The sequence below is a fragment of the Mytilus galloprovincialis genome, chromosome 6, assembly GCF_965363235.1.
Source record: "Mytilus galloprovincialis chromosome 6, xbMytGall1.hap1.1, whole genome shotgun sequence".
NCBI lineage: Eukaryota > Metazoa > Mollusca > Bivalvia > Mytilida > Mytilidae > Mytilus > Mytilus galloprovincialis.
The window spans coordinates 62,798,920-62,813,758 of NC_134843.1; the positions used below are offsets into that span (position 1 = coordinate 62,798,920).

The 14,839-nt window shown below is 31.8% G+C and overlaps 1 protein-coding gene across 1 annotated transcript in view; it reads left to right on the forward strand.

The window, feature by feature from the left end:
• Positions 1-1,907: 1,907 nt before the first annotated feature.
• Positions 1,908-14,839, forward strand: part of LOC143080061 (hemicentin-1-like) — a 44,219-nt gene continuing 31,287 nt past the window's right edge. The window contains exons 1-4 of the mRNA XM_076255719.1: positions 1,908-5,756; positions 11,633-11,787; positions 12,460-12,645; positions 13,653-13,861. Of these exons, the coding sequence (XP_076111834.1) occupies positions 11,739-11,787; positions 12,460-12,645; positions 13,653-13,861 (444 nt within the window). The 5' untranslated portion in view covers positions 1,908-5,756; positions 11,633-11,738. The remainder of the gene's footprint in view (positions 5,757-11,632; positions 11,788-12,459; positions 12,646-13,652; positions 13,862-14,839) is intronic.

The following is a 14,839-nucleotide window of genomic DNA, read 5'->3' on the forward strand; positions in this document are numbered from 1 at the left end:
CAGATCAATTTACAAACTATTTTATTGCAAGAGTGTTGATTATTTAAAATTAATGAGGACATTTGTTTCAGTTTCGTTTCAAGCTAATGACCTGGAACGAATGTAGACATACATAATTGTTTACAAACCACCAAAAATAATTAATCATAAAATATTCCTTTAATCGTTGAAACATAGATATTCTATAACACAACACACCTCTTTTTTTATGTTTTATTTTATTTTTCCATATTGCATAATCTTTATTTTTGTTTTGTAAATTGATATGGGTTTTTTTGTAGAATGTTTTTAGTATTTGTATTTTGCCATAACAGTGTCGTTCAAGTCTGACTTGTGTGTGTCATTGTCACCTCTCCTAGTTTCAATTTCTTTTTAAAGAGCGAATGAAACGCAATCGTTAAGAAACAAAATAAAAAGTGAAGAGTACAGTTTTCCCGTTTATCATACATTTAGACATACATTTACCGTGGGAATGAGTTACCAAAGCTGTCCAGTTTATTATATATTAAAAAAATGAAGGTTACACGGGAATGAGTTACTAAAGTTGTCCCGTTTATCATATATTTTGGACATAAAAATTTAGATGGGAACGAGTTACTTACATAGGGGTCATTTTTAATTTTCGTTACCAGAAAGTTCAAATCAATACTATCTTTAGAACTGGTTTTGTTTTACTCAAGTATTGTTTTAAACATGTTTAAATATAGAAATATATCTTAACATTTTGAAGTGTATCACTTACATATTCGTAAAAATGTAAAGGGATCTAGATGGGGTTGATAGGTTAAGAGAATAATAGAGAACTAACATATAAAAAGTTGTGAGAATACATATGAAATGAATATACCCCCATCCATATCCTCATTGTAAGTACATGGTTTTTTTTTCAAAAAGTCAGATCATGGTAACTCTAAATACTCGAAGTTATTTTTTTAGATGAGAATATAGCTTGTATGTCATTCATGTCGTAACTATAAAAACTAGAAATAAAACATGAAGGTTTGTAGGGTCATTTTTTATTTAGAATATTTTTTGAAAGTCAAACAAACACTCATTACAGAACTGGAGAGAATGCATTTAATCTGACAAGTTAGAATAAAAGTCCACACACCTTGATTAATTTGTCATCAAGAGATGAAGAGAGTGCACTTCTGTCATATAATATAAAAGATGTTTTGCTTTTCTTTTTTTCTTTTTTGGCACAGCACAGCTTTTTGATGTTTATTCATTTACATGGTGTTTATTTTTTAATTGTTGTTATCAATTATTTGAATTTGCTTCTGTTTTGTGCATACAGTTTTACTGTCCTGATGAATATGTTGAATTGTGTCTTGCATATATTTAGGACTTTTTCTTCAAAAGGAAAAAAGAAATGTCCAAATTCGATTTATGTCAAATTTCGAAATACTAGTAGGTTAATGAACTAAAAGTACCCTGGAACTCGACCCAAAAAAATACCGTCAGATCATTTCACAAACTATTCTAATGCAAGAGTGTTGTTTATTTAAACTAAAGAAGGAAATGTGTTTCAGTTTCAAGTCTATGACCTTGAACGAATTTAGATATTATACAATATTTTGTACCATATATTAAACATGATTGCATATTATTTATCTTTTAAATAGTTATTTTAATATGAATAATTACAAAATACTCTTTATCAATTCAAATCTTACAAAATTTTAACGAATATTTCCCATGATACATTTACATTATAATCAGTTACATCACACCACCTTAAAAATCCGTAACGCTATTTTTTTTCATTGTTCATTGTAATATTGTATTTGTATGTAGCAATGTAAATTAACATATCATTGCACATTATTGTTTATTGATATATTTTGTAGAATGTTGTATGTTTTGGTTTTTCATTTCGCCATAATATTGTCGTTTAAATCCGACTTGTGTGTTTTACTATCTCTTCTTTAAGTTTTATTTTTGTTTAAAAGAGCGGATGAAACGCATTCGTTATTAAACAAAATTAAAAGAGAAAAATAAAATTGTCCCGTTTTTCATATTTTAAGACAAAAAGGTTATCATAAGAATTAGTCATTAAGTTTTTACCGTTTTATATATATTTAGACAAAAAAGATTAACATGGGAATGAATTACTTAAATCTGAGTAATTTCTAATTTTCAGATCAATAACCTGTTTAAAACTGATTTTGTTTTACTTAAGTATTGTTTTAAACATGCTTGAATATACATTTAGCGTGTATTACTTGTACATTCACAAAAATGTAAGGAGATGTAGATGGGGTTTACTTAATTGAAATGAGAATAATGGAGAACTAACGTAGAAACAGATGTGGAACAATTGACAGCAAAAATAAAGAAATAAAAGATAATGTCCTGGAGTTGAAACCTTCCACATTTGCCGAGCAATGACTTTGGATGTGGACATATATTAAGAACACCCGCTTTATCCCGGGTTGGGAAGCCCTAACCCTTTTTAAAATGACTGGATCACCCCCTGCTAAATACCCGAGAAGTTCATATTTTAGGTGAAATATTGCTTTAATATCAGTCATGCGTAACTATAAAAACCGAGAAATAAACTGGAAGGTCTGCAGGGTCCGTTTTGATTTTTTAAATATTTTTAAAAGTCATACAAACACTCATTTCAGTGTGAGAGAATTTAAGCTAACGAGTGTATGTAACAGGGAACATCATTGTCATTTTTAGCTCACCTGGCCCTAAGGGCCAATTGAGCTTTTCTCATCACTTTGCGTCCGTCGTCCGTCGTCGTCTGTTACCTTTTACAAAAATCTTCTCCTCTGAAACTACTGGGCCAAATTTTACCAAACTTAGCCACAATCATTATTGGAGTATCTAGTTATAAAAATGTGTCCGTTGACCCGGCCAACCAACCAAGATGACCGCCATTGCTAAAAAAAGAATATAGGGGTAAAATGTAGATTTTGGCTTATAACTCTGAAACCAAAGCATTTAGAGCAAATCTGAAACGGGGTTAAATTATTTATCTAGTCAATATTTATCGTCTCTGAAATTTTTAGATGAATTGAACAATGGGTTGTTGGGTTGCTCCCCCACAATTGGTAATTTAAAAAAAAAATCTGTTTTTGGTCATTATCTTGAATATTAGTATAGATAGAGATAAACTGTCAACAGCAATAATGTTCAGCAAAGTAAGATATACAAATAAGTCAACATGACCTAAATGGTCAGTTGACCCCCTCATAGAGTTATTGCCCTTTATAGTCAATTTTTAACAATTTTCATTAATTTTAAAAAGTTTTGTAAATTTTTACAAAATATTTTCCTCTGTGTAACTAAAGGGCCAAGTTTATTATAGATAGAGAAAATTGTAAGTAGCAAGAATGTTCAGTAAAGTAAGATCTACAAACACATCACCATCATCAAAACACAATTTTGTCAGGAATCCATCTGTGTCCTTTAATTTGTTTAATACATGTATGCACATAGACCAAGGTGAGCGACAAAGATTCTTAAGCCTCTAGTTTATCAAGACATAGAAAGAGTAGTTACTGTCATGTCAAGAATGTTTTGATTTTGTTTTTAAATTGCACTTTTTTTATTCACATGTTGTTTTTTTATTGTGGTAATGAGCTATTTCAATGTGTTACTACGTTGTATATAGCTTTCCTTGCTTGATAAATATTCATTTATTACATTGTTAAATTTAGAATGGAAATGCGGAATGTATTAAAAAGACAACAACTCGACAAAAAAGCAGAATAAAGTCGAAGGCCATCAATGGGTCCTCAACATGTAGCGGGAAAATCCTGCATCTATGTGTCTTGCATAGATTTAAAACTTCGTATGCGATAGATAGAATCAAAAGTCCAAATTTGATTCATGTCAAGGTTCGGAATAAGTTAATGAACTTAAATTACAAAAAACTCAATAAATACATGTTATCCTCATATCAATTTACAAACTATTCTTATACAAAAGTGTTGATCATTTAATTTAAATCTAATAAGGAAATGCGCTTCATTTCAGTTTCAAGTCTATGAACTTGAACGAAACTAAATATACGTCAGTTTTTACAATCCACCAAACATAATTCCATATTATTTATAAGATATTCTATTAAATCGTCAAAATATTGTTCCATTACAAAATATCCTTTATCAATGAGGGCCCTCATGGGGTTTTTGATTATGTGATTACTTGGCCGTTTTTTTAATGATTATTTGATTATTAAGCCAAATATTTCATGATTATTTGATTACCTAGGACTGTATTTTTAGTTTATGATTATTTGATTACTAAAGATAAGCAAATATTTAATGATTATGTGATTATATTGGCAAAAAAATGGTGATTATGTGATTACTAGGACCCCCCCCCATGAGGGGCCTCATCAATTTTAATCTGTCAACATTTTAACGAATATTTCCCATGATACATTTACATTCTAATCAGTTTTATTACACCACTTTAATTTAAAATCCGTAACGCCATTTTTTTTTCATTATCCTTCGTTGTTACAATATTGTATTTGTTTGTAGTAATTTAAATTTACATATCATTGCAAATTAAACTGATATTTTCATACACGAGTGCCTGTTCAAACGTTAATAAGTTATACTCGCCGACTAAACCATTGACTCGTTTTGATTGTTTGTTTTCGTTTTTGTTTTTGTTTTTATTTTTTTTTTTTTTTTTGCATGCATCATTTTTATTTTTGTTTGTTTTATAATTATATTTTGTAGAATGTTGTATGCCTTTGTTTTTCTTTTGTCATAATGTTTTAGGTTCCCCTTTCAAAGTTTTAATTTTTTCGTTACGCCATATAAAAGAGTCGCTTAATCCGACTTATGTATTTTATAATCCTCTCTCCCAGTTTTATTTTTCTAAAGAGCGGATAAAACGCAATTGTGAGAAACAAAATTTAAAAAAGAGTTCATACAAATACACTGCCAAGTTTTTAGGGAAATATCTTTAAACGATCTTAAAGTAGATCAGGTTTGAACTCACTTCCCCCTTCTGGGATTGTTAAATAGCAGAAAACTATCGGCCTAGATTTTTAATGAAATGTGCAGATGTTGATGTACGAATGGAATTAATTTGTTAGACTTTTCACATAAATAATGATAATTATGAGTTTTATCATATTTTAATGACTGTTTTTTTACGAATACAGAGTAGCAAATAAGGGGTTTTTCTTCTTTAACGTTGACATATAAGGGAACTAGAATAATGTAACTTTTATAAAGGAATGTGTAATAAATTCACATATTTTATTTTGTAAAAAGAAAACGAGTCCCGTGACTCCAATTTTCTTTTTTATTTTCTGAAAGCTCATTATAATATCTATCTCCTTATATTTTATTTCAAAATTCAAACTTCTCCATGAACAATCTATTTAAATTTTGACAATTTTTCATAATCTGTAGGTTGATAAAAGGCCCCGAAATCCTTACTTATTATAAAATAATTAATAACTAGCAAGATTTAAAATACATTTTGGCAAATCATTAAAAAAAAATCAATGGATTTTAATGTAGACCTGCACCCCCTTCTACCTTTATAGAAACAAATGACAATTGTAGTTTGAAATAGCGTGTGTTCATTGAATATATTTATAAATACAGTCGTCTTTTATTTCTTTGTTCAGTATATTTAAAGTCGAATATCTGTAAAACGATCTCTATAATTACTAGTTGTGATACAATTCATGTTGTAACCCGAAAGAAGGAAGTAGAATTTATTGAAAGAAAATATCGATTTCCGGAAATAAGCTGAAGATGAGAGATTAGTAGGTACGTAAGTGCTTGATACTATAAGTTGTCAACTTTCCGTTTGTTAAGTGTTTTGTCATCTTTGTTTCCCTTTCAACTTGAAATGACACTACCACGCATTCGCGAAACACCACTAGATATAGATCGGTTTCTATTTGTAAAAGCTTGCTCTCATCAATATGGTAAGCAACTGCTCAAAGGAAATATAACTTACTGGGGAAAATAGAGAGATAAAATCAAAACGGTGAAAAAATATATCACTTTCCGATCTATAAATATGAAGTGGTTTCAGTTTTAGTTCATTATTCACGAATTTTTAGTTAACAAATAAACATAGAATATGCAAATTACATATTGCATGATTGATCAATTTAAACACTGTTTTTAATATTTTCAAATATGAATAACTATTTATAGCTCATTGTTAAACAGCATCCAGTTTCAATCACTAAATACAAATGACCTTATAATTTTGTAAGGGGTTGGATGTGGGGACATTCTTTTCTTTATTCGTATTTTTTACACCATTTATTCTATAAGTTTTATTTAATCATCCTATCACGAGGGGTTACGGGAACATAGGACGGCGAAAAGCACGAGTCGGTGGCGGAAACCAGTGGAAGAGGGGTGTAAAAATGGCCGTTGGATATTCTCGAGACAAAAAAAAATATTATTTGTGTTTGGGTCTAAGGGGGAGGAAAGCAGGAGTATGATGAGAAGGAAATGGAAAAAGAGGGAGGAATCTGTCCATCCTCTCATTATTCTCTATCCTAATTTTTTTGCCATTTATTCTGCACCTTTGTCCATTCTATTTCTATTCTTTAAACCTCATCTTTTTCTCTTTTATATATCTGAAAATGAAACCATTTGGGTATTTTGTATTGTGGAGTACACAAATATTTACTTCTCTGTATCTTACATTTAAGCCAATATTTTTTTTTAGTTCTGTACCGGAATCAAAAGATTCAGAACACTTGAATTTGCACTAACTCACATCACTCAAGTCTACTTATATATTATATTTCAAATTATTTTTTAGCTCACCTGGCCCGAAGGTCCAAGTGAGCTTTTCTCATCACTTGGCGTCCGTCGTCCGTCGTCGTCCGTCGTCGTCCGTCGTCGTCGTCGTCGTCCGTCGTCGTTAACTTTTACAAAAATCTTCTCCTCTGAAACTACTGGGCCAAATCAAACCAAACTTGGCCACAATCATCATTGGGGTATCTAGTTTAAAAAATGTGTGGCGTGACCTGGTCAACCAACCAAGATGGCCGCCACGGCTAAAAATAGAACAAAGGGGTAAAATGCAGTTTTTGGCTTATAACTCAAAAACCAAAGCATTTTGAGGAAATCTGACATGGGATAAAAATGTTTATCAGGTCAAGATCTATCTGCCCTAAAATTTTCAGATGAATCGGTCAATCGGTTGTTGGGTTGCTGCCCCTGAATTGGTAATTTTGAGGAAATTTTGCTGTTTTTGGTTATTATCTTGAATATTATTATAGATAGAGATAAACTGTAAACAGCAATAATGTTCAGCAAAGTAAGATCTACAAATAAGTCAACATGACCAAAATGGTCAGTTGACCCGTTTAGGAGTTATTGCCCTTTATAGTCAATTTTTAACCATTTTTCGTAAATTAAAGTAATCTTTTACAAAAATCTTCTCCTCTGAAACTACTTGGCCAAATTAATCCAAACTTGGCCACAATCATCTTTGGGGTATCTAGTTTAAAAAATGTGTGGCGTGACCTGGTCAACCAACCAAGATGGCCGCCACCGCTAAAAATAGAACATAGGGGTAAAATGCAGTTTTTGGCTTATAACTCAAAAACCAAAGCATTTTGAGGAAATCTGACGGGATAAAAATGTTTATCAGGTCAAGAACTATCTGCCCTGAAATTTTCAGATGAATCGGTCAATCGGTTGTTGGGTTGCTGCCCCTGAATTGGTAATTTTGAGGAAATTTTGCTGTTTTTGGTTATTATCTTGAATATTATTATAGATAGAGATAAATTGTAAACAGCAATAATGTTCAGCAAAGTAAGATCTACAAATAAGTCAACATGACCAAAATGGTCAGTTGACCCCTTTAGGAGTTATTGCCCTTTATAGTCAATCTTTAACCATTTTTCATAAATCTAAGTAATCTTTTACAAAATCTCCACTGAAACTACTAGGCCACAATCATCTTTGGGGTATCTAGTTTGAAAAATGTGTCCGATGACCTGGCCATTCAACCAAGATGGCCGCCACGGCTAAAAATAGAACATAGGGGTAAAATGCAGTTTTTTGCTTATAACTATGAAACCAAAGCATCTAGAGCAAATCTTACAAGAAGTTAAATTGTTAATCAAGTCAATATCTATCTGCCCTGAATTTTTTAGATGAATTGGACAACTTGTTGTTGGGTTGCTGCCCTCCAATTGGTAATTTTTAAAGAAATTTTGCCGTTTTTGGTTATCTTGAATACTATTATAGATAGCGATAAACTGTAAACAGCAATAATGTTCAGCAAAGTAAGATCTACAAATAAGTCAACATGACCTAAATGGTCAATTGACCCCTTAAGGAGTTATTGCCCTTTATAGTCAATTTTTAACAATTTTCATTAATTTGGTAAATTTATGTAAATTTTTACCAAATATAGTTCTCTGTTACTAATGGGCAAAGTTCATGATAGATATAATTGTAAGAAGCAAAATCGTTCAGTAAAGTAAGAACTTCAAACACATCACCATCACCAAAATACAATTTTGTCATGAATCCATTTGTGTCCTTTGTTTAATATGCACATAGACCAATGTGAGCGACACATGCTCTTTAGAGCCTCTAGTTTAGTTTCCTTTTGAATTTGTAGAACATACTTTCATATCATGTTTTCGTTATAATTTGATATTTTTGTGATTTTATTTTATCAGGAAAGGACTTCTCAAATGTTGTAATCATAGTTTGTGTTAAATGCCTTTTGCTTTTGTTTTTAATTTTGCTTTTCAATAAAATTTGATTAAACTAAATGATTTTTTTTATTTAATTGCAAAATTGGTCAAATGTAAATCTGAGAATAATAACCATAAACGAATGACAGGATTCGTTTATTTATCCAATATAAGTCAGCATAGAACGATGACGGTGGGCACATAAAGCATCACCAAACATGCACTTTCTCAATTACCTGTGTCTATGGTCTCATTAGCGTTGCATTTAAGGAAAATTACAGTACTACAAGTACTAATTAGAATCTGTTTCAGTTGTTTACGAAAAAGACAATTATTGTATAATGCTCAAGACCGTATAATGACCTGTAGATATATTTCGATTTAGTTAGTGTTGTATGGTTGCTGGTTCATTAATGTACATGTATGTTTACCTCACATCTAGTTTTACTAAAATTATTGGCAAACCGTACAATTATTTTCAACTCGGAAAAAAGACTACAAAACACTTTAAAACAGCAACCGAAATAGGCGTGAAATCAGATATTCTTCAACGATTTATTCTGAAATTCTTTTCCTATGTGTGATACAGTCTAACAGTTAGTCTAAAATAAGGACAGATAATGCTAGTATTGCCAATGTGACAACTATATTTTTAAAGGCAAATGGACAACATTTAAACACATAGAGGTCCCCGTACGGTCTTCATATCGTTTAAGTAAGTTTGAAACAGAAAACAACAAAATAGCGATCTGATTTATCCAACAGCATTTAAAATAGACATTAAACAAAGACTTGTACACTTATACATACTATGGTGGGTAAAGGAGTTTTGTGGCCACTTTCCCCAGACTTACCACCCATCCGTTTATCTGTCTGTAGCATGTTAACAACACAAAAGAAGTCAAAACTATATGTCGGAGAGTGCAAGAATTATCAAATCGTTGCATAGCACAAAAACATATAAACATGACGCAAGTACCGATCTAAGAGTACATTAAGTTACTGAAATATAGTTCAAAGCACAGTCATAGCAAATAAATAAACCATGCTTTCTCAAACTAAGATATCACTCATTATACCCCCTTCAGAGCAAGTACTAGTACAAAGACGTCATAAGCGGTCAGAGAATAGCACCTATTCCGACAATACTATATTATAAGTATCAACAGAAAATATATCCATGTTTGTATGTTAATGATTAGATTTCAATACGTCATGTTTAGTACGTATTGAAATCATTGAAGTCTTGATAACGCTATTAGGATATTCATCATGTGTTCCTAATTACTGACTGGAGACTTATAAAATACCAATTGGATAACTTATATCAAGGTCCGCAAATGAATCACAGCTAGAGCATAAAAGGGGGGGGCATTAGAGGTTTGTGATTAGGGTCAAGGTTCACATTATAGCTGCAGAGGTTTTCAACATACAACTAAGGAGGGAATCATTCTTTCTACACATGACATTGGCGTGACGTCTAGACCGGACGTGGCTGTGTATTTATGCATCCCACCCAATTTAAATTGTAAGACTTTCCAAAATTGGCGGGGGAAAGTCTCGATAGATAAAGTTGTATATCCAAGTTAACGCTTGTACTTCTGTGTTGAAATTGTGCAAAGAATGATTTCTCTAGGGTTCAAAACTTAAATCCCTACCAAAAGTTATTCATTTTTGATGAACTATATAAACAGCTACGTCCACTTGTATTTTATCCATCTGATGAGTTAAGCCTTTTCAACTGATTTTTATAGTTCATTCTTACGTTGTACTGTTATACCACTGTCACAGATAGGGGAAGGGCTGTGATCCCGCTAATATGATTAACCCCGCCACATTCTGTATTTATGAACCTGTCCCAAGTCACGAGCATGTAATTCAGTGGTTGTCGTTTGTTTATGTGTTACATATGTGTTTTGCGTTCAATTTCTACACATAGAGTAGGCCGTTAGTTTTCTCGTTTGAATTGTTTTACATTGTCATTTCGGGGCCTTTTATAGCTGACTATGCGGTATGGAATTCGCTCATTGTTGAAGGCCATACGGTTACCTATAGTTGTTAATTTCTGTGTCATTTTGGTTTCTTGTGGGGAGTTGTCTCATAGGCAATCATACGTACCACATCTATTTTTTTTAAATTCATATTCACAGCTACTTTTGCATAGGTACTATTTCTGTACTAAAAATTTGTAGTACTGGAAATCTACTTTTAATATTCAGTACTATTTTGTTACTCTAAAATTATTGTAATATTAAGGTACCTTTATTTTACAGTACTTTATTTGTATTTGAAATTTAGGTAAGACAGATTTTTGGTTACTACCGTTACATTTTCAGCATTTTGAAAGTCTTTCTATTTAAAATCTGTCAAAGTTATGATTTTCAAACATGGAATATTGTATTATTTCTGTACCAAAATATTTATTACAAATCAAGTACTGTAAAATACAAGTACCTAAATATTACAATAGTTTTAAAGTAAAGAAATAGTACTAAATATTAAAAGTAAATTTCCAGTACTGCATTTTTTTAGTACAGAAATAGTACCTATGCAAAAGTAGCTGTGTAAACAGCATCAAAAAATGTTTATACTACAACAGTAATGTTAAAGGTCCTCATTTAAAGGGACAGGCGTAAAGGACGTGTGCTTTTTAACAAGAATTATCTCCTTGGTTGCATGCAAATCTTCATAACTTAAAGCATTGTTGACTATTCCAACTCCCAAATTGCTCATACCAGAAGAGTTTGCTAGGGTAACGAAAATAGATAACCTGGACCTAGCAGCATCGCAGTGCACAAATGTACCTACAGTGTTTTATGTTCGTGTAAATGTTATCATGAATGTGACTGAAATACTTGCCACTGGAATTCATGCAAACACAAATCAAGTATATCATTCTTTTAAAATATTCAAAATTCGTTTAAAGATCAGATTCAGATAATTTGATTTTGCTTATTACAGCGTCTACAAGGTTTGGATTGATCACTGCATCAAATAATTGTTTTCTTAAATGGAGTAGTACTACCATCGCATGATAAAGTAACCAAAGCTGAAAATATGAAATGAAATGGTGATGTCATTTGTATTAGTAGCAATACAGCTATTGGGATATCAAGGTATATACAATAGATATGCAATTCTAGATAGTTCACACAATTTGAAACGATACATGTACAAAAATGTAAGACAACAGATATAGTTTGTATGTCTATAGGTCCAGAGGACATCATTCTAATACAAATAAATAAAGTCCATCTACATATTAACAAATAATCGTTTCAAACAATTTTATTTCAAAATAAATGTCTTTACGCGAATGCAATCTAAATAACACAGAGTAGATGATTTTTTTTCTGAAAAGAAACCACTAAGGGCATCTCGTTGTATCTTACTCACAACGAGAGCAAAATGTGGTGGTTTCTGTCCCCAGTCGGATAAAACGAAACACTTTAATATTGGTACTTGCTGCCGCTCCGTAAAACACGTTGTATTTGGAAGACATAACTGTTACCTTGTGAAAATGCACGTTAAAATACCGGCACATCTAAATGTATTGTATAAATCATTTTATTGCCGAATCACACAGAATAAAAATCAAATCATAGGTATATCTCGTATTGTTTTATATGTTCGGAAAAACATACAAACGTCTTTAAAAAATATAAGCTACATGTACATAATTTTATGTACACTATATAATACACTTACACACAATGTAATATATACCATAAAAGTGGCATATCTACATGGAAAGAGCATTTACTAATGTAATCATTTTCATATTTTAGTTCTTTGTTGTGTGGAGACGTTTCCAGACCAAATTAAGACCAATACAGTTTGCACAAATCAAACAAGGGCGTGTACTGAGTCATGTGTACACAATCAGCTGTACTACGATGGAAATTCTACAAAGACATACGAATGTATTGATGATGATATTTGGTCTCCCCCAGTTCCAGGAAACGGTTGTCTAGGTAATACTATTACCTTTGTCTGAGTGAAAATGTTTATTTATTGTACCATTTCAACTTATCGTGCATCGATTAGAAGGACGAAGTTCCTTCTCGTACTGTACAAACATAGCATTGAGACTATAATAGTTTTTACGATATATATAAAAAAAAAAAAAAAAAAAGATATGCTACAAATATATGATTGCTAATTAAACAACTTTTCACCACAGAATGACACAAAAAGTACATGTAACAACTAAGATCTCCGTACAGCCTTCAACAATGAGCAAAATCCATACAGCATAGTCAGCTTTGAAAGGCCCCGAAATGATAAATTCAAAACAATTCAAGCGTCCTAATTGATGTACAAAATAATGGACGAAAAACAAAATACGATGCACAGAAACATATGACAACTGCTAAATAACAGGCTTCTGACTTGGGACGATGGTATTCTATGTACTTCTGACTTGGGACGATGGTATTCTATGTACTTCTGACTTGGGACGATGGTATTCTATGTACTTCTGACTTGGGACGATGGTATTCTATGTACTTCTGACTTGGGACGATGGTATTCTATGTACTTCTGACTTTGGACGATGGTATTCTATGGTTGACAAGATTCTTTATACACACAGTAGCACTTAGACTCCGTAGTGAAGTTACCAGTTATTATTATCTTGATGGATTTCATTTATTTATTTCAATAACTATATTGATTCGATGATATCAACTACCATTTATACGGTTATCAATGTTTTGAACGTTTGGGGAGAGGGATCGTTAATTCCGGAGTTAAACACATCTGAAGGTCGATAAAGGACCAACAAGTTTCGAATACGAGTTCTGAAGTAAAACGAAAAAAAATCGAATTGAGCGATGATGTTGATACTGTCACCATTAAAACTAGACACCTAACTGAAACTTGAAAACTTGTTTACTGTAAAGTTGATCCTAGTCTTCAACTGCTGAAAATTGACATAGAAATTTCTTTTTGCGATAAAGAGTATGTATTGCTTTAATAGATCGAACACCTGCCACATTCTGGATGAGGTTTGATGTAGAGTACAAAACAACTGAAATAGCCTTGTACTGCCTGGATGCTCATCGGAAAGCCTTGGAGGACAACCGTAATACATTAGAGCAACAAGTTTCATTTTATTGCAACAATGTATTAGTCAGTGTAGGGGATATCTCTATCAACAGGACCGAGTCACGAACAAGCAGTTTCGTTGTAAGTATTTTTTTACTATTTATACAAACGGAAGTATATTATACCCAGAACAACTGAAAACATCCAGTATATGAGATATAATAGAATGATAATGGGGAAATGTGTCAAAGAGACACCAGCCAGACCAATTTGCAGAAAATAGTCCAGAACAATAGCAGCGAGAAAGTTTCACATGCGGTGGCGGGCTTCAACTGACCCCAAACAATAATGTGTACTAGTTTAGGAAATCATTTACCGACTGACATGGATTATAGTAAGTTATTACATGAAAGCTATTGTGTATTTTATATATATATATATACATCAAAGTGCGTATTATGCATTTAAAACTTTTCCTCCTTTCTCCTTTTTCTAAAACAAATTAAAAAAAAGAAAATGTCCAAAAAAGTTCTTGATGTGTTAGGTTTAAGGTAGCACAATACAAAGATTTTATAACTCCAACTTCCAAGTTTTAAAATGCTGTAACTTTCTTAATAAAGCTTGAAAATTTATAAAAGTGGTAGTTTTGGATAGCTAACAGATTACTCTTTCAAATAAATGCAATGTTAGTATTATGCTTTAATTATGTAACCAATTATAATGTTAACTGTGTCTAAAATATTTTTCACCAAATTTCCACTTTCAAATGAAATTAGCTTCTGCATAGGTATCCCTAGAGGGTTGATTTTATTATATGTTGTTCCTATGGCCATTATCTACAAAAGGGTGTCTCAGATTTTAGATAGAATGTATAGAACAAATTTTACACCTAATTAATCATTATCTTCTTTTATGTGGTTAGGATGTTTACACTAATTAGAGATTTGTGAGAGAATGGAATACCATAGAGACAATCTGAGACACCCTTTTGAAGCCCAAAATGTGTTGATCAAGATTTCGTTAAAATTTTTAGTATAGTTAAAGAGATGATAGAGCTAAATTCATTCAAGTGAACGTACCCAGATTTTGCCACTAATTACATAATAATTGATTACATAA